The 17,757-nt window shown below is 53.7% G+C and overlaps 1 protein-coding gene across 1 annotated transcript in view; it reads right to left on the bottom strand.

Moving 5' to 3' along the window:
- Positions 1-17,757, bottom strand: part of GALNT9 (polypeptide N-acetylgalactosaminyltransferase 9) — a 118,205-nt gene that overhangs the window by 58,127 nt on the left and 42,321 nt on the right. Inside the window, exons 3-5 of the mRNA XM_068990123.1 lie at positions 8,388-8,554; positions 6,057-6,231; positions 1,083-1,280 (exon numbers count right to left, since the gene is read on the bottom strand). Of these exons, the coding sequence (XP_068846224.1) occupies positions 1,083-1,280; positions 6,057-6,231; positions 8,388-8,554 (540 nt within the window). The remainder of the gene's footprint in view (positions 1-1,082; positions 1,281-6,056; positions 6,232-8,387; positions 8,555-17,757) is intronic.

Below are 17,757 nucleotides of genomic sequence, written 5' to 3'. Positions count from 1 at the left end.
GGGGAAGCTGGGTCTTATTCTGATGGGTGGGGCCATGCTCAGTAAATCATTAATCCAATTTTCTGTTTATGGGCAGGGTTGTGTTCCCTTCCTGTTGTTTGACCTGAGACCAAACTATGGTGGAGGTAATAGCGACCTCCTTCAACAGGTCCCATGCACGCACTGCCGCATTCAGTGCCTCTGACCCTGCAGCAGGCCACCGCTGACCCACGCCTCTGGTGGAGACTCTTGGACACTCACAAGCAAGTCTGAGTCAGTCTCTTGTGGGGACATTGCTCCTTTCTCCTGGGTCTTGGTGCGCACAAGGTTTTGTTTGTACCCTCCAAGAGTCTGTTTCCCTAGTCCTGTGTAAGTTCTGACAGCTCTATGGTGGGGTTAACGGCGACCTCCTCCAAGAGGGCTTATGCCACACCCAGGTCTGCTACACCCAGAGCCCCTGCCCCTTCAGCAGGCCACTGCTGACCTGGACCTCTGCAGAAGACACTCAAACACTCAAAGTCAGGTCTTGCTCAGTCTCTGTGGGGTCTCCTGGTACACACAAGGTTTTGTTTGAGCTCTTCGAGCATCGCTGGTGGGTATGGGATTTGATTTTAAGCGTGATTTCTCCCCTCCTACCATCTTGCTGGGACTTCTCCTTTGCCCTTGGATGTGGGGTACCTTTTTTTGGTGGGATCCAACATTCTCCTGTCGATGGCTGTTCAGCAGCAAGTTGTAATTTTGGAGTTCTCGCAGGAGAAGATGAGCACATGTCCTTCTACTTTGCCACCTTGATCACCTGGTTATCACTCAGGTCACAATATGGAGCCACCTCCCATTTCCCCATTACACCACCATGTCCCTTTGCACACCCAGGGAAACCCTGTACCAACTGCATCCAGCCATTTCTACTCTCGCACCTGGTGCCAGGCCTTGGCTTTCTGCAGAGGAATGCTACCTGTCCCTCCAGTCCCCAAGGCCGCTGCTGCTGCCCTGCCCCACCTCACTGTCCTGGCTCTTTCCAGGGCAGGCCCCGCCCCAGTGGCCCCGCCCACCTGACTCCTCCAGTGCAGGCCCCGCCCCAGTAGCCCTGGTGGCCGGCTCACCTGATGGGCGCCGCCTCGTCGCCGCGGTCCAGCCAGTCCTGGGGCGGGACGATGTACATGCACCAAAGGCCCCAGTTGTAGCCGTGGGCCGCGCTGGCGTATTGCTGCACCTCGAACGTGTCGTACTTGATGTTGTCGATGGCTGGCAGGACGATCCGCCGGCGGTCCTCCCGGATCCGAGTAAGGGCGGGCTCGGCCCTGCAAGGAGACGCCGGTCCCTGAGGAAGGGCACCGATGCCAGGGACCCCCGTCCCGTCCCCCTAGGTAGGGAGCCAGGACCCAGGCAGCCACACCCGCATCTAATGTCGGGCTAGACCAACCCTGCGGAGGGTAGATCCAAGAGCTGCACCTCTGGAAGCCCCGGAGTCGTCTGGGCTGCACACTCGCCTGCCCGAGGTCTTGCTCTGCCCGAGGCAGCCCGTGGCTAACCAGCGATTGACACTAGGGATATAAACACCATCCAGGCCCAATCTCTGACATCTCTGATGGGCTGTCCTGGCTCGAGAGAGCCGTGTGAGTCAGCTCAGTCTGTCAGCAGGCCTGCCTCACAGTCTGGCTTTTCTCTCAAGCGAATCCTACTTCCTGGCAGGCCTTCCCTCCAGGGCTGGAAGGTACATTCATTTATAAGCAGGAATGGAGGCATGAATGTGCCACACCCTCTTGTAACACGTTGGAGCATACCCGTGAACTAGAAAAGGGGGGAAAAAAAAAAATCCATGCCTCCAGAAGCTTAGGATATACTGAAGGGACAGAAAGGCTGACAAGTGCTGTTGTGCAGTGCACAACCTACACAACAGTATGTGGTGGGCCTGACTGAGTGGGTATGGGGGGACAGACAAAAATGTATAAGTAAATGATATATTAGGAGGTGATATGTATTGTGACAGAAAAAGAGAGCAAAATAAGCGTGATTTGGAATTGCAGTTTTAAATAGGGTGTTCAGGGTAGGTTGTACTGGGTGATGAGCAGAGGTGGTGTAGGATGTAGCAGCTGGTTTTGGGGGAGGTAGGTGGGGTGCTGCACACAGAAGGAGCAGCCAGCGCTGAGCCCCTGGGATGTGCTGGTGTGCTTGGGAAGCAGGTCAGGCAGCTGGAGTGGAGAGATGGTTGGCCGTGCAGGTGATGAAGGCGGAGAGGAGAGAGACCAGAAGACAAAGGCTGTGGGTTGTGAATTTTCAATGCAGGAGTCCCCAGGGGCAAACAGGTAGAGTTTCACACTCAAGACGACCTTGTCTCCTGCAAGGATGAGATGCTGCCCAAGGGGCTGGAGTTCAACAGGCTCATGAGCAGCCTGCTGACTGGGGCACCAGAGAGATGAACAGGGGGACAGGGGCCGAGCTCAGGGAGGGACAACAGGGGCTGGGGCAGGGTGGGAGCTCTCGGACTCTGCCTGGCCAGATTCACCCTATAGCCAGCCTTTCTTCCCGTCCTTCCAAGCGAGAGCCTGGTATTTACCTGCCTTTCAGCTTCACGAGGAGGATTAATTAATTACTGTTAGCAAAGTGCTTCAGAGATGAAAAGCTCTCTGCAAATGCCACATGTGCTAATAAGGCAGAATCTTTATGGAGGCAGTTCTGGGAGGGGAGGGCTATTTGCAGATGGATAACTGGGTTTTCAGTGGTAAAAATTAAAGTTGCAGTAGTTTCAAATGGCATTTTGATGTGATAGACTTGTGACTCTCCCAAATGTCCTCCAAATGCTCCAGGGAGTTAAACATACATGAGAGGAACAGAAAGGCCTTCGAGTACAGCTGTGCAGGGCACAACCTACACAGCAGCATGCAGTGACCTGGTGGAGGGCAGACCATAACGCCATTACTGACATCCGCCATTACTGGCAGATGTCACAGGAAAAGAAGAGTTGCTTCATGAGGGTGGCAGAGGAGAGGGAAATGGGGGCCAGCAGCGATGGCACCCCACTCCAGTCCTCTTGCCTGGAAAGTCCCATGGGTGGAGGAGCCTGGTAGGCCGCAGTCCATGAAGTTGCTTAGAGTCGGACCCGACTGAGCAACTTCACTTTGACTTTTCACTTTCATGCATTGGAGAAGGAAATGGCAACCCACTCCAGTGTTCTTGCCTAGAGAATCCCAGGGATGGGGGAGCCTGGTGGGCTGCTGTCTATGGGGTCACACAGAGTCAGACACGACTGAAGCGACATAGCAGCAGCCACAGGGGAAGTCAGAACTCGCATCTCGGTCAGGCACGCTCTGGGTCAGAACCAGCCCTGAGAACACACTGGTGGTGCTGGGCTGGCTGAGATGTACCAGCGGGAGTGCAGGAATGTGGAAGGAAAGGGCTCCATTCACCTGCCTACCAGGCACCAAAGCCCTGGTCCAACCAAAACAGCAGTTAGGAAAACCGGGAACTTTGAGAGGTCCCAAAGGCCAGACCCTCAGGGGCCCTAACTGGGGACACCTGGCCAGGCACTGTGGGACTTGATCAGCATACCCATCATGAACCCCCCTCCCTATAATCCTCTCATCTCCCTCGAGGGAATATCTCAGTGAACCTCTTAGTTTAGGCTTCAGAGAGTTTAAAGATGTGACTTGGGAGATTTGATATAAAGAAGAGTGAGTTTTGGTTTCTCTCAAAATGGGGCAAACTGGCTACACGGGGCTGACTTTTCCCTGCTGCTCGGCTGGTAAGGGCTGCAGGCTGCCGCTGGGTGAGGGGTTCATGCTCCCCGCCCACTGTGGACCCCTCACATACCCTGCCACTGTGGGTTTAACTTAAGGATCTTCAGGTGAGCTCACACTGGGTGACGTGTGTGTGTGTGTGTGTGTGTGTGTGTGTGTGTGTGTGTATGTTTTATGGCTCAGGTGTGTCCGACTCTTTGCAACCCCATGGACTGAAGCCCACCAGGCTCCTCTGTCCATGGAATTCTCTGGGCAAGAATACTGGAGTGGGTTGCCATTTCCTTCTCCAGGAGATCTTCCTGACACAGGGATCAGACCCAGGTCTCTTGCATTGCAGGCAGATTCTTTACCATCTGAGCCACCGGGGAAGCCGAGGTGGGCCCCAAATCCACAGACAAGGGTCCTTAGAAGAGAGAAGTGGGGAGGCACAGTCACACAGCGGGGAGAAGCCATGTGAAGACAGACACAGAGATTGGAGGAGCGCGGTCACAAGCCCAGGGACTCCTGGAGCCCCCGGAGCTGGAAGAGGGGTGAATGGTGTCCTCCCACAAAGACTGGTCCACTTGGAACCCGGGATGTGACCTTACTGGGAAACAGAGTCTTTGTAGAGGTAATTCAGTTAAAAAACCCAAGATGATATCACCCTGGATTGGGGTGAGCCGTGGATCCAAGGTGTGTCCTTCTAAGAGAAAGGAGAGGGAGACTTGAGACCAGGACACAGAAGCGAAGCCACGTGATGGCGGAGGCAGAGATGGAGGGATGCTGCCACAGCCCTGGACGCCCGGAACCGTCAGAGCTGGAAGAGGTGGGAGGCTCCTCCCCAAGGGCTTCCTGGGAGCCCAGCCCTGCCTGCACCTTGATTTTGACTTCTGGCCTCAGAGCTGTGAGAGAATGAATTTCTCGCCTTTTGAGCCACCAGCCTTTGGTCATTGTTATGGCAGCCCCAGGACATGCACTGGGTGACCCTCCCTCCACCTGTTCGTGTCCCAGCCCCTCCAACACACGTGGTCCCCTGGGGTCTCAGTCTTCAGTCCCAGCTGGGCACTTGTCTGACACCTGTGTGCTGAAGCCAGCGCTGTTCACAAGCATCCCTCATGTAACCTTGGCAACAATCCAGCTCTCTAACATCACCAGTCAGTGCATGAAGAGACCAAGGCTTGCCCGGGGCTCAAACACTCACATCATGTTGGTGGCCCAACTGTCCCATCCCAATCCTTCCCGCAGGATCGCCAAGCTCTGCCCTCCCCACCCAGTTGCCATTTATTCCTCTTGGGTCCTCTGCAGGGCCTGCCGGGAGTGAGGGCTCAGGGGGCAACTCCTAGATGCAGCCACCAGAGAGGAAATTAGGAAACATACCAAGAGACCAGCGGGTGCTTTCCAGAAAAATTGAGGCACATCCTTCTGTTCTAGCAACACATCCTCAGGCACCTGTTGCGAGAGCATCAGCTCACCACCTGCCTAGGGACATCAGGGTCTGGATAGAGGCGCCAGGGCCACCCGCAGCTCTGAAGCTCCATGTGGATAATTTGCTGGACAAATGATTCTGTTCTTAAGGCATCACTGGCCACCTTTGGGCACAGCCTCATGAACATCCTCAGGCAAGAGAGCACAGATCCTGGGCCCCACCCTGGGACCCTGTATCCCACAGATCTGTACTTTCCTGCCAGCTCTCAGGGGCATCAGATGCTGCTGGTCTGGGGTTTACACTGAGCACCGAGGCCCTGGAGGGTCCCTGCCCCCCGGGGCACCTCTAGATCGTCCTGCACACGTGCTTGGGTGTCTCTCCGGTGTCCCAGCCACTACCCTGTATCCCGGCCACTCCTCAGTGTCCCGGGCACTCCTCTGGCCAGATCCCCCTCCAGGTTTCTCATTAGAAGCCCACCTTGCCCCTGAATGGATGGGTGGGGGAAAATGGGCAGATGCTGTGTCCTAGGACTTTCTCATAAGGATGAGAAATTGCTTCCAACCAGACTTGGGTTTCTATTAACTGAGACCCGATAGACCACATTTCATATACATGAGACCCAACCTTGTGTGTACCTTCCTGACCTAAGGTCACATGCACATCCTCATTTGAACTGCCACCTGCTGGAGTGACTGGCCAATTCAAATTCCTCTGGGCACAAGGTGGGGAGACAGATCAGTCCTCATACACAGGCATCACAAACAGGGTTCTGGGTTCTAGGAACTGCACATGGAGTGGCCACATGGCTAGACTCAGCTGCGCCCCCCTCACCCCCACCAGGCTCATCCTCTTTCCCCAGCTCCTGCAGGCCCTAGCAGACCCCACCAGACTCCACCCGGGGCACAGCTCCACTTGGCCCCAGGCCCCAGCCTTACCAGCCTGTGCTGAACTCCACATGGGCATCAAAGAAGCCGACGACGGGGGCCGTGGCGACCTTCCAACCCTGCAGCCGCGCCCGGATCAGGCCTTCCCGCCTGCTGTTGCGGACGATCTTCACCAGGCCCGGGTATCTCTTGCTGACGTATTGGTCCAGGTTGAGCTTGAGTTCCACTGCGGGGACACAGAGAAGTTTCAGGTATGGCACTGTGGGAGAGCCCAAGGCCACTGAGACCCACAGTCACACCATGGCTGGACGCAGCTCAAGGTGCTGGGGGGACTTCAGAGAGATAAGACCCCCACCTTGTGGAGCTGTGTTCCAGCGGGAGAGACCATGAGCTATCAAGCCAGATTGATCCAGACAGAAGCACATGTTATGAGAATAAGAGAAAACGGGGCTGAATTACTCAACTGTAGGAATGCAGTCCACGAGCAAATGGATGGATAAACGAAGTGTGGTGCATCCACAGAATGGAATATGGTCCAGCCTTAGAAAGGAAACTGACACATGTTACAAGGTAGATAAACTTGAGAACATGATGCTCAGTGAAATAATCCAGTCCCCAAAGGGCAAGTGCTGTGTGATTCCCCTTACATGAGGTCCCTGGAGCAGACATGTCCACAGGGACAGAAGGCAGAATGGGAGGTGGGTGGGGAGTTAGTGTTTAATGGGGACAGAGTTTCATTTGGGGAAGATGAAAAGGTTCTGGTGGTGTTGGTGGTGATGGCTGTACAATGATGTGAACGTCCTTGATACCCCTGAACTCTACAATTATTTTGTAAATGGTTAATTTTACGTTATGAGAATTTCAACTCAATAAGTCACTGAAAAAACGGATGAGGGCCCAGGAGTCTTTGTGAGGAAGCTTCCGAGGGCTAAAAGTACAAGCAACAAAACAGGGCACAATAATAGCAAACATCAGCCAAATGAAACAAGAAAAAGGGGACAGGGAGTGGGTGTCTGCGTGGGGCGGGGGCTTCTCCAGGTCGGCGGGGCAGGGACAGGGGTGGCCTGTGGAGGTGACACGTGGGCTGTGACAGGACAGGGAGCCGGCGGGGAAGAGAGGAGGACGTTACAGGCTTGGGAAAGGAGCAGTGTGGGACACCCTTGGCTGCCCTCAGGGGTAGGGGAGTGGGTGGGGAGGAGGTGCAGGGAGGAGCAGAGGGCTTGGGGTGGGCTCGGGGCTGCGCAGGAGGAGCCGAGAGGGTTGGAACCAGACCCTTGCTCCTGGGCCTTTGCGATACTCTCACGCCTTGGCTATGGGGACTTCTCGCAGAAGACCTCCACCACCCAGAGGCCTTCCCCCCACACGCCCACCACCAGGCTCTAGTGGATACTCCCCGGAGGGCAGCCTGGCCCCACGGAGGGCTCCAGCTGCAGAGCCAGTGGGCCCGGAGCAGTGTTCCCGTGCTCTGTCCTGCCCTCTCCAGGCCTTGTTCTCGCTCCCTTGACCGTGTCAGGCGGGGCTCTCCTGGCGTAGACACAGAGCACAGGCGAGGCTGGAGATCCTTCAGGCCAGGAGGGCGCTGGGAGGCCTCTCCCCACTTTCCTCCACCCTCCCCCTGCCTCCCGACATGAGAAAGAGACCCAATGTCTCTTTCTCCGCAATGACGGAGAGACCCAACAGTGACAGCTCAGTGCACCGGGACCTCGGTATGGGAGCCACTGGTAGTGGGGTCCATGCTCCTCTCTGCTTCTGCAGAGGAACAGATGAGGACAGGCCAGGAACCTCCAGACCCTTGATGGGGGCTTGGAGCCCCACGTGCCTGGTGGGTGTGGATAAATGCCTGGGCTGGATGGAGGCTGACATGGGGCCATGATAAGAGATCTCTGGGGCCTGCGCTCCAGCTGTGAGCACTGGCCCCTTCCCCATCAGCAAGCCTCCCACTGGAGTTTTGTCCACAAACAAGAAGTGAAGGTGTGATTAGCTTAGGGAGACTCAACACACGGGGGGCCTTTCTGGATGACGGCTGTAGGGGTTGCCACCCCGCCCAAACTCAGGTCCTCCCAGAACCTCAATTGGAAATAGGGGTTTTGTGGATGTAAACAGTTAAGGGTCTTGAGATGAAAGCCTTCTGGATTAGGATGGGCCCTAACTTCAAGGACGAAGGTCCTTATAAGAAGAGGAGAGACAAATACACCAGAAGGGGGAGAGGTGTGGCCACAAGCCCAGGACACCAAAGATGCCAGCAGCTGGCAGAAGCAGGAGGGATCCTCTCCTGGAGCCTCTGGAGGAAACGTGGCCCTGCCCATACCCTGAATTCAGAACTCTGGGCTCCAGGGCTCCAACACGCTTCCCTCGCTGGGGTGCTGAGCTGGCCCCACTCACCATTATCGCTGTTGTCGTCCACCAGGATCACCTCCTTGAGGAGCTGGGAAGGCGTGTGGTTGACCACGCTGTGGACGGAGCGCAGAATGACTGAGAGGGCTTCATTGACAAAGATGAACACCACAGAGATCTGGGGCAGGTCGTCCGAGTAGGTCATCTGTCTGCACCTGCAGGAGAGATGGCATGGGGGGCAGAGGTCAGTGTCGGGACAGGATGGGGAGGTGGGAGCCTGGAGCCCCCCGAGGAGGCCCACTGGGACCACTTCTAAATCCTGTTACCGATGGAAGAGCAATAGGGATGCCACGGTTAGAAAAGGAATGAGCACAGAGAGAGAAACGGGGATGATGTTCATCTCAGAAACCCTAGCTTCCACACTCTGCCCCTGGACCCTGCTGTCTCCCTGCAGAAAGACAGGGACATTGCAGCTGTAAGGGATTAACGTCCCACTGAGATCACATGGAACATTTTTTTGACACCCTTGGGAGGCACGAAAGAGAAGTGAAGGGGAGATGGTCACCTCTTAGTGCAGTCCAGTGGAGGGTCCAGGAGAGCCCCAGCCTGGAGCCCACATCAGCCACTCCCCATGCCCAGCTCTATCTGTGCCCCAGCTGGTCACGGTGTTGGTGGCTGCTAGACAGAGGGAGTCTACCGGGAAGGTCCTGTGCTCAAGGGACACTGTCCTCTGGAGTGAGACCTGAGTAACACTGGTGACAAGTACACAAGTGTCCGACGAGGGCTGTTGAACTACGAGAGATGCCTGCATGGGACGGCCTAGTTGTGGCCTCCGCTTAACCTCAGCGTCAAGATAAAATAGAATGATGATGTATCTTCTCCAAAGGTCTTATCTTGGAAGTGGGGATGTGGGAGGGGAAATGAAGGGAGCAGGGAAAGCAAAATATTCCATAATTGAGCGTGGGATGAGGCCAGTGAGTGCCTGTTAATGTTATAATACAGTGGAATAAATTCACAAGGGAACATGGGGAATTATCAAAAATAGAGAAGTGGGGGGAAAAGGAACAAAAATTGAAGTGGGTAATTAAGTAAGACAGAAGGAACTCGAGTATGTTGGCTGCTACAATAAATGTAAGTAAGCTAATTCTCTCTTTAAAATAGCTGAGGCTGTTCAATGAAGTTAGATACATACACACTAATCCACACACACACACTTGCACACATTCACTCACATATTCATTCACACACAGCTCTGGTTTATGGTTTATAATAAACACAATTAAAATAGAGTGATTTTTTTTAAAAAAGATTGGAAATATAAACAAGTGAGAAAGAGATGCCAGACAAATACTGCCTCTCTAAGCCAGAGTTTCAGCACAGATATCACATAGGATGGAGAAGGCTCTTTATGAAGGAGATAGAATAATTATAAACCGTTATCCCAAAGTGAACTGGCACCTGGGTGTAAAAGGAAAAATTACTAGAAAAGTAAGGAGAGTCTGATGAAACCATAAGTGTGCTTCACCTTCAGACTGGGCAGACTGAAAAAGTAAGACCATGAAGGAATTTACATAAGGAAGCCCCTAATTCCTTCAGAGAAATTTTTTGTTTTCCTTAGGCTCATAGGACATTTACAGAAAGTTGTCATGTATTTGCAAAACAGAGAACTTTAGATTTTTATGAAGCAGAAATTTCACAGGCTGGGCTGGGTCTGTGGGCCTGTGACCTGAGCAGTCCCACGGGGCCCACACTGGGAGCGACCCACTCCCATCACAGCCTCCTTCTCATCCATCCATGTGCTTCCTATTCTCATCAGCTAACCAATCATTAGGTTAGGGGTCACGCTGCTCCAGTATGACCTCATCTTAAATAATTACATCTTCAACAACCCCATTTCCTATTCAGAAACATTCTGAGGTCCTGGGAGGTAGATTTGACATCTTTGGGGGGACACACTTAGTCCATGATCAGTCATGCTTATCCCACAACTGGAGAAAGAGCTTTATTTAAAGATGGTGGTGTGGAGGGGACTTCCCTGGTGGTCTAGTGGCTAAGACTCTACACTCCCAATACAGGGATCCTGGGTTTGATCCCTGTTCAAGGAACTAGATCCTACCTGCTACAACTAAGACCCTGTGCAGTCAACAAATAAACAAAAATAAATATTAATAAAAATAAAAATGGGGGCTCATTGTAGTTGTTGGGGGCTAAGGGTGAGAACAAGGTAGAGCTGTCTGAGAAAGATGACCAATACTGGCATAACCAACCATGATGATAACCAATAACTATAATAATCAATTATGAGAATGATCGATCATGATAATAAATAATAAGGAGGGCAACTGATACTGATGATAACCAACTGTGATAATAACTAATACTAATGGATAATCAATCATGATGACAACCAATCAGGATGATAGCAACAGCTGAGGGTCTCCAGCACACAGCACTTGCTCTGTGTATCTCAGCCCTCCAGCTCCCTCAGCAGCCCTAACAGAAATGTGAGGGTCCTGGCGGTTAACTCCCCGCTCCTGTAGTGAGTGCTGCCCTCAGAGGTGGTGCTGGCTGCCCCCAGCCAGCGGGGAGCGAGCCTTGAGGGGGGCCCTCCCTCCTGCCTGCTCCCAGCTGGGGTTAGAGCACCTGCCTGACTCTATGACTAAGGAGAGCCCTGCGTCACTGTCACACGGGTATGGGCTGCGGTGCCGCAGGGAGAGTTCATCACTCAGGAAAATGCTTTCTGACAAGAAGACTTCACTCCATTTTTCTGTGGAGGAAGAAAGTTGAAATGTACGATTTTCATGAACCTGCAAAATGTGTAAAACAGGAAAAAAAAAAACCCAACACACCTTGAGGAAGGAAATCTATCTTGAGAGTGACCGCGGCTGCAGTTGCAGACAGGAAGGATGGGTTTGGAGGAGGGGTTCTTGGGGGCCTGCAGGGGAGGGGCTGCAGTGCCCCCCACCGCCTCCTCATCCCGAAGGCCTGGGCCCTGTCAGTCCTGCACCTTCTTCCCAGCCCGCCATCCTCAGGCATCCTCACGTGGCTTCTTTAGGGTCTCTCGCCCCCCACTGCAGGCCCCCCAAGAGCAGGCTCCTTCACTGCTGTACCCCAAGACCCCAGAGCTGGTCACACAGTAGGGCTTATGAGCACTTGTTGACAAGGGGAAGAAAGAACAAGTAAATGGGTCCTACGTGGCCGAGTCCTGACACTCATGGGCTCCCCCGCCCCCGTCTCGATGACCTCAGCGCAGCAAGAACCTCCACTGTGTTCAGGGTGTGGAGGAAGCTGGCAGAGTCTGGAGGGCGTGGGAGCTCTTGTCCCCCTTCCTCTCCCTCCATGACCAGGTTAGGAGGCCAGGGACCTCTCCGGCTTGGCCACTGGGCCACAAACTTCTCTTCTAAAAGACGTTTCAACCGGCAACAGCCACCTGGCGCTGCCTGAACAGTCAGTCCATTTGGGCCCCGGAAACATACACCCAGATATTTATAGTCCCAGGTCCAGAGGCTGGAAGGCCAAGGCCGAGGCTGGTCTCTGAGGCCTCGCTCCTTGACATGTATACAGCCATCTCCTCCCTGCATCCCTACACAGTTGTCCCTGTGTGTCTCTGTGCAGATCTCCTCCCATAAGGACACCAGTCCTGTGGGATTAACCCCACTTTGCAGCCTCACTTTACCTCGGTCACCCATTTATAAGCCCCACCTCCACATACAATCACATCCTGAGGTCCTGGGGTGAGAACTTTAACATATGGATTTGCGGGGGCACACAACTCAGCCCACAGAAAAATCCAAAAGATAAGTAGGGCTCAGCCAGGCAAGGACCGGGTCATTCCATTGGCTGGGAGTGTGTACGGCAGGTTTCCCATTGGGCGATGAGCTGTCTCACTTTATTGTTTGTCTACACTTAGCAAATCACACCCGTTGCAAACATTTGCAGCTTACAAATTGTTATTTAAGTTAGAAATCATGCAATAGAGGTGGCTCATTTTTCTCCAGCACAAATTTGCATAAAAATAATCTGTTTTCCTTAGCATATAATCCCCTTCTAGGTTGGAAAATAAAATTGTTTGTGTTAAATATTGAGCAGAGGGTGTTCCCTGGTGGTTCAGTGGTTAGGACTCTTCGCTTTCACTGCTGAGGGCCCAAAGTCAACGCCTGATCGGGGAACCAAGATTCCACAAGCTTTGCAGCAGCCACAAAAAAAAAAAATTAAAAAAATAAATATTGAGCCGATAGAAGGGTTTGTTTATCACACACAAGTAGGTAAGATGTCAGTGAGGCAGTAAGAAACCTGTGCTAATACCCCGCTGGAGATCAGGAATGTTACCGTCCAAAGTGCAGCCTCCCCTATGCTTTTCTTTATAGTCTCTGATCCCAGGTACCCAGCCCGTAGCGCACATGAACTTGACCTTAGGCCGAGCCCCTCTGGTCCTGCCTTTGTACCAGCACAAGCTCCACTGGCCGCCGGGCCAGCCTGTCCCACGATGTGCCTGCTTCTCCTCCCAGCAGTGGCACTGTGTTTCCACATCTCTTTCTGTGCCTGAATCAGCATTCAGTTTCAGGGCTCAGTGGCCTCCCCGCCCTGCACTGGAGCCAGGGAGGGGCTGGATGTGATGGTGGAAACAAAACTGACCACCACGTGGTGGTCCTGGAATAAGTCTGTCTAAGTAGAACCAGAGGGCTCTTCTCTGTAATTAAAAGCTCTATTTCTGTCAGACAGAAAATAAACCAAGTTGACAGAGTTTGGAAAGAATCAGAGTTCAGCAAGAGGGCAGCTCTGAGAGCTTGTAATCACAGTGACCCAGAATGGGCCCAGGAGTGGGGCAGATGCAGGGGACAGAGCGGGGGACATGGGCAAAGAGGGAGAAGGACCTCCATCATCCCCACCCGGGGCCTCCGGAGGGGGAGGGAGACCTAGGGCACACCCACACGCTCGTGGCTTACTGTAAAACAGGGAAGACCGGGTGATACACTATAATGATCTCAACTTGACACTGAATGTTACATCAGCATAACATTTTTATGTTCAAACCCGCGGCGGGGTGTCCCCACCCTTCCCTAGAGAGTCACAGGTCAGGAGAGAACAAGGCCCTGCCTCCTGACCCCCTCCCTCCTGCTACTACCCTCTCTGCTCCCCTTTGCGATGAACTCATCCCTTTCCAGCCCCACCCCCTCTGGCAAAGCCTTGGCCTTAACTTTGGGCTCCCCCACCTCTCCCTTGACCCTCTTCCTGCATGTGCTCACCACCCACTAAGGCACAGTCTCTGGGATGTGAGCTGGGTCCCCTCTGACCTGACCTCTGTATTTTCCCTCTTGCTCACCTGATGGCCCCTCATGGCCCCTCAAGAGCACAAGAGTCTACTCCTGCCTCAGGGCCTTTGCATGCCCTCCCTGCCTGGCACACGTCTCCCCTATGTGGCCACATCACTGACTGCTACTCTTCCCTGCCTCCCAGGCTGGGAGCCCCAGGCAGGGCTTCCAATTTGTCTGGTCATTGCCTCACCAGCACCTAGGACTGCAGACGCTCCAAAGGCTTTAACACATATCATCACAGCTCCTGGTGGATTCAAAGGTGGGCTGTGCGATGCACGTTTAAAGCTGTGGCTCATATGGACAAACCTCTGGATAATTCTGAATGGGGGAAAATCAGAAGTCTAAACGTGAGTGAGGTTCAAGCTGAATTTAAGGATACGTGTGCACGTATACCCCACATGGGCACACGCATGCCCACACTCACACATGCCACACACACCCATGAGCCCTTGACAGAGGAGTTGTGTACCCCCCTTGGGGGCATTTGCTTTATTAGGGGGACTCTTCAGTCCCTGCTGAGCCATGAGTAATCCATCCAGACCAGGTTTTCCCAGGCTCAGCACTCTGGAATTTTGGGGTGGGATAATTCGGTTAATTCTCTGTTGTGGGGGTTGTCCTGTACATGGTAGTGTTTAGCAGCATCCCTGGCCCCCACCCAGGTTGAGACAATCCAGAGTGCCTCCAAACATCTCTAAATGTGCCCTGAGGTGACATTACCCAGTAAGGAGCCCTGGTCCAGGATCTGAGGTCTGACCCTGGAGCGCTTGAATTCGGCAACCATTCTAGAATCATCAGGCTCTCGGCACCCATCCCAGTGTGCCTGGTGACTGACACCTGTTGCAGTACAACTCTCTTGAGGTCCCTTCCTCCCCCTGAAAATGTGAGGCCAGCCAGAGTCCTGTCCATCCTGTCTCAGGCTGAGGACATTTGCTGTGGTCCAACTCAGCCCTTTCCTCTTCCCCAGTAACACGTGAAGTCCACTTCCCATCATCACATTCTAAGTCTCAGCCCCTGGATGCAGTGAGGGACGTGAGTAGGCCTGAATCAGGCATTTCACCAATAGCCTCAGGAATAGACACACAGAGCCACAGAAATGTTGTCTGAGGCCTTGGGGAGATAAGATGTGCGGCTGGAGCAGCTGCATTCATTTTGCTTCCAGTGGTCAGGATGAAGCCATGAGGCAAGAGCAGAGCAGAGAGACGGTGAGATGCCAGGTCCAGACGACATCAGCTGATCCTCAAATCCAACTTGACATGAAGCCAGTGCTTCCTCCAGACTTTGTAGTTGCAGGAATCATATGTCCCCTCCCTGTCTCTCCTTTTCTCTCTCTTTTTCCAGTATAAGACAGTTTGAGATGGATTTTCTGTCACTTGTGATGGAAGGAATCCTGATCCAGCACAGGTCCTAAAATGTGCGTGATGCAGGGATGCACTTGTCTGAAATCAAGGATCCCCCTCAGGAAGGGTCTGCCTGGCTGCAGCATCCTGGAGTCCCTGAGCATGCAGAGAGGGGAAGACAGGGGAGCTGGTGGGTTCAGTGCTCACAGGGGTTAGCCTGGCCACTGCCTTGGAATGTCCCATAGCACATTCCATCTCAAGATGTCCCTGTCCAGGTGAGCTAGGGGCTTTTATCATATTGTTGGTGGAGATGACACCAGCTGCTTCATCCTAACCCTGTCCTTGTCTGGGACACACACAGTCCCAGCTTGGAACCTTGGTTGCCTCAAGAGGAGGGGAGAACCAACTGCAAACCCCCTCAGTTAAATTCTCAGCAAACTCCCATCTCCAAGATTCGGGTGTCCCCATCATCCTGTGAGGCAGAGACTGAACAAACCAAACTCTGCAGGGGCTCTGAGAAGGAGCAGGAAAGTATCCTTGCCTTTCATGGTTCACAGAAGAGACACACAACAACCTAGGACACGTGAGAGGAAGCCTGCTAGGGGCCCTGGGAAGCTTCCTCTGTTCTTAAAGAGCAACAAGATGTAGGAGCGTATTTATTCTAGCCCTTTGGAAATTTGACTTATGAAGATGTGATGTTGAGAGCTGCAGCAGCCATACTGTGACCAGGAGGAGCATAAGCCCAACGCACTGAGTGTGGCAGAGCAGAGAGTTGGAAAGAGTAGAGGTCCCTGGTGATGTCACTGAGCCACCAATGCACAGCTTTGTCCCCCCACCAAGCCTGTGGACTTCTTGTTATCTGAGATTAGGAATTTCATTATAGTTGCAGTCACTCCTGAGTTCCTGGGTTTTTCACCTGAAAGCATTCTTTCTGACATGGAACGTCCATTCTTTTTAGGGGGAATCCCACTTCTACTTTGAAATGTCATCTAGCCCCTGTACCCGCAAATGTCACCCCACGACAGTCTGAGATGGTGTTCTGGCAGATTATGCTTTCCAAAGATGCTGCAACATCAGCTCCCAACCCTCCTGGCACTTTGCCTCCCTCCCCTCGAACCTCAGGGGCTCAGCAGCCTCTTGCCAACAGAATGCAGGCAAGGGACGCCACTTGGCTTCTGAGCTGAGCCATGAAGAGCAACAAGGTTCCCTGTGCTGGGACTCTGTTCTGGGGCCAAGTGGTACCACAGAGGGAACTGGACTCTGCCCTGAATGCCAGGCTGTGAGGAGATGCAGGCCATGCAAAGGGGCCCTGTGTGGGTGCTCGGTGGACTGTACATCTGCTGGCAGGCATGTATATGATGATACCCCCAGGTGACTCCAGCCCCCATCATTGAGCACCCCCGCCAACATCACTCCTTCCCAGAGCAGTCCCAGAAGGCATCGCTCAGAGAGTCAATTTCCTCTGCACCTGGTCTGACCCCTTGCCTCCGAGTCCATTAACACAGCTGACTGAGCAGCAGCTGTAACTGCGACAGGTATGTTCCCCAAAGCCTGGCAGTTCCATCTTTCTCTTGGACACATGGCATCCTGCACAGTGCTGGGCACACAGTGGAGGCTTTCTGCAGGCTGGCGGGCTACACACTCGCCCCCACGCCCGCCAGATCACAGTTGCAGGAGGGGTTGGGCTGTGTGCTCCGTCCCCCGCCCACCAAGAGGCTCTGACTTGGCCTTTGCGTGCCCCACCTGGAGCCAGAGAAGTCAGACATTCTCAACCACCAAGCCGTTTGGCAGAGGATTTATAGACCCGGAGAGCCACAGGCGGTTATGAGCTCTTGAAGCCACTTCCGAGGTCGTGGCTGGAATGTGCAGCAGGCAGTGTCCCGGCTGGCCTCACGGGAAGCGGGGCCATGGCAGCGACACTAATGGAAATTTATGGGGACGCCCTTTGTGCTGCTGGAGAGATAAATGCAGGATGGAGAGGGGATGAAGTGGCAGTGGCCTCCCAGGGGGACAGCAAGCTTCGCCTGGTGACAACAGGACACGCATCCATCTCCGGGCGGAGGAGACAGGTCTGAGCTGAGCACAGGCTGGGGAAGCTGAGACTGATGTTTCAGGGAACAGCTGCCAGGAGGGTTCTAGGAAGCCTGTCACCAAGGCAGTGGGATCTGCCTGCTGGGTCAACATGCTCCTGCCCTCTCGGGGACATCAAGGTGAGCCTGGAATCCCCAGCTAGCTTGGGCCACCACAGTGCCCAAGGCAGGATTCTGATGGGCACAGGGGCAGAGCAGCCCCCACAGAAAACCAGCACAGATGAGGCTGCTAGGGAAGGTAGGAACTGGAGACCAGCAGGATGAGAAACACCAGAGCCTCCTGCTTGGGTCTTTCCAAGACTGAGTCCATCCTTCTGTCCAGGGAGTTGGCTACAAGACCTGCCAGAAACAGTATGTATGTGCACACACACGCACTTGTGTGCATACACTGCACAGATGTATAAGCACACATGCACACAAGTAATAGTGAAGTGAAAGTCGCTCAGTCGTGTCCGACTGTTTGCGACCCCATGTCCATGGAATTCTCCGGTCCAGAATACCGGCGTGGGTAACTGTTCCCTTCTCCAGGGAATCTTCCCAACCTAGGGACTGAACCCAGGCCTCCAACATCACAGGCAGATTCTTTATCAGCTGAGCCACCAGGTAAGCCCAAGAATACTCGAGTGGGTAGCCTATCCCTTCTCCAGCGGATCTTCCTGACCCAGGATTGAACCGG

This window comes from Capricornis sumatraensis, chromosome 17 (genome assembly GCF_032405125.1).
Source record: "Capricornis sumatraensis isolate serow.1 chromosome 17, serow.2, whole genome shotgun sequence".
Classification (NCBI taxonomy): Eukaryota; Metazoa; Chordata; class Mammalia; order Artiodactyla; family Bovidae; genus Capricornis; species Capricornis sumatraensis.
The sequence above is the reverse complement of the archived record's forward strand: the minus strand, read 5'-3'. Positions and strand labels throughout refer to the sequence as shown.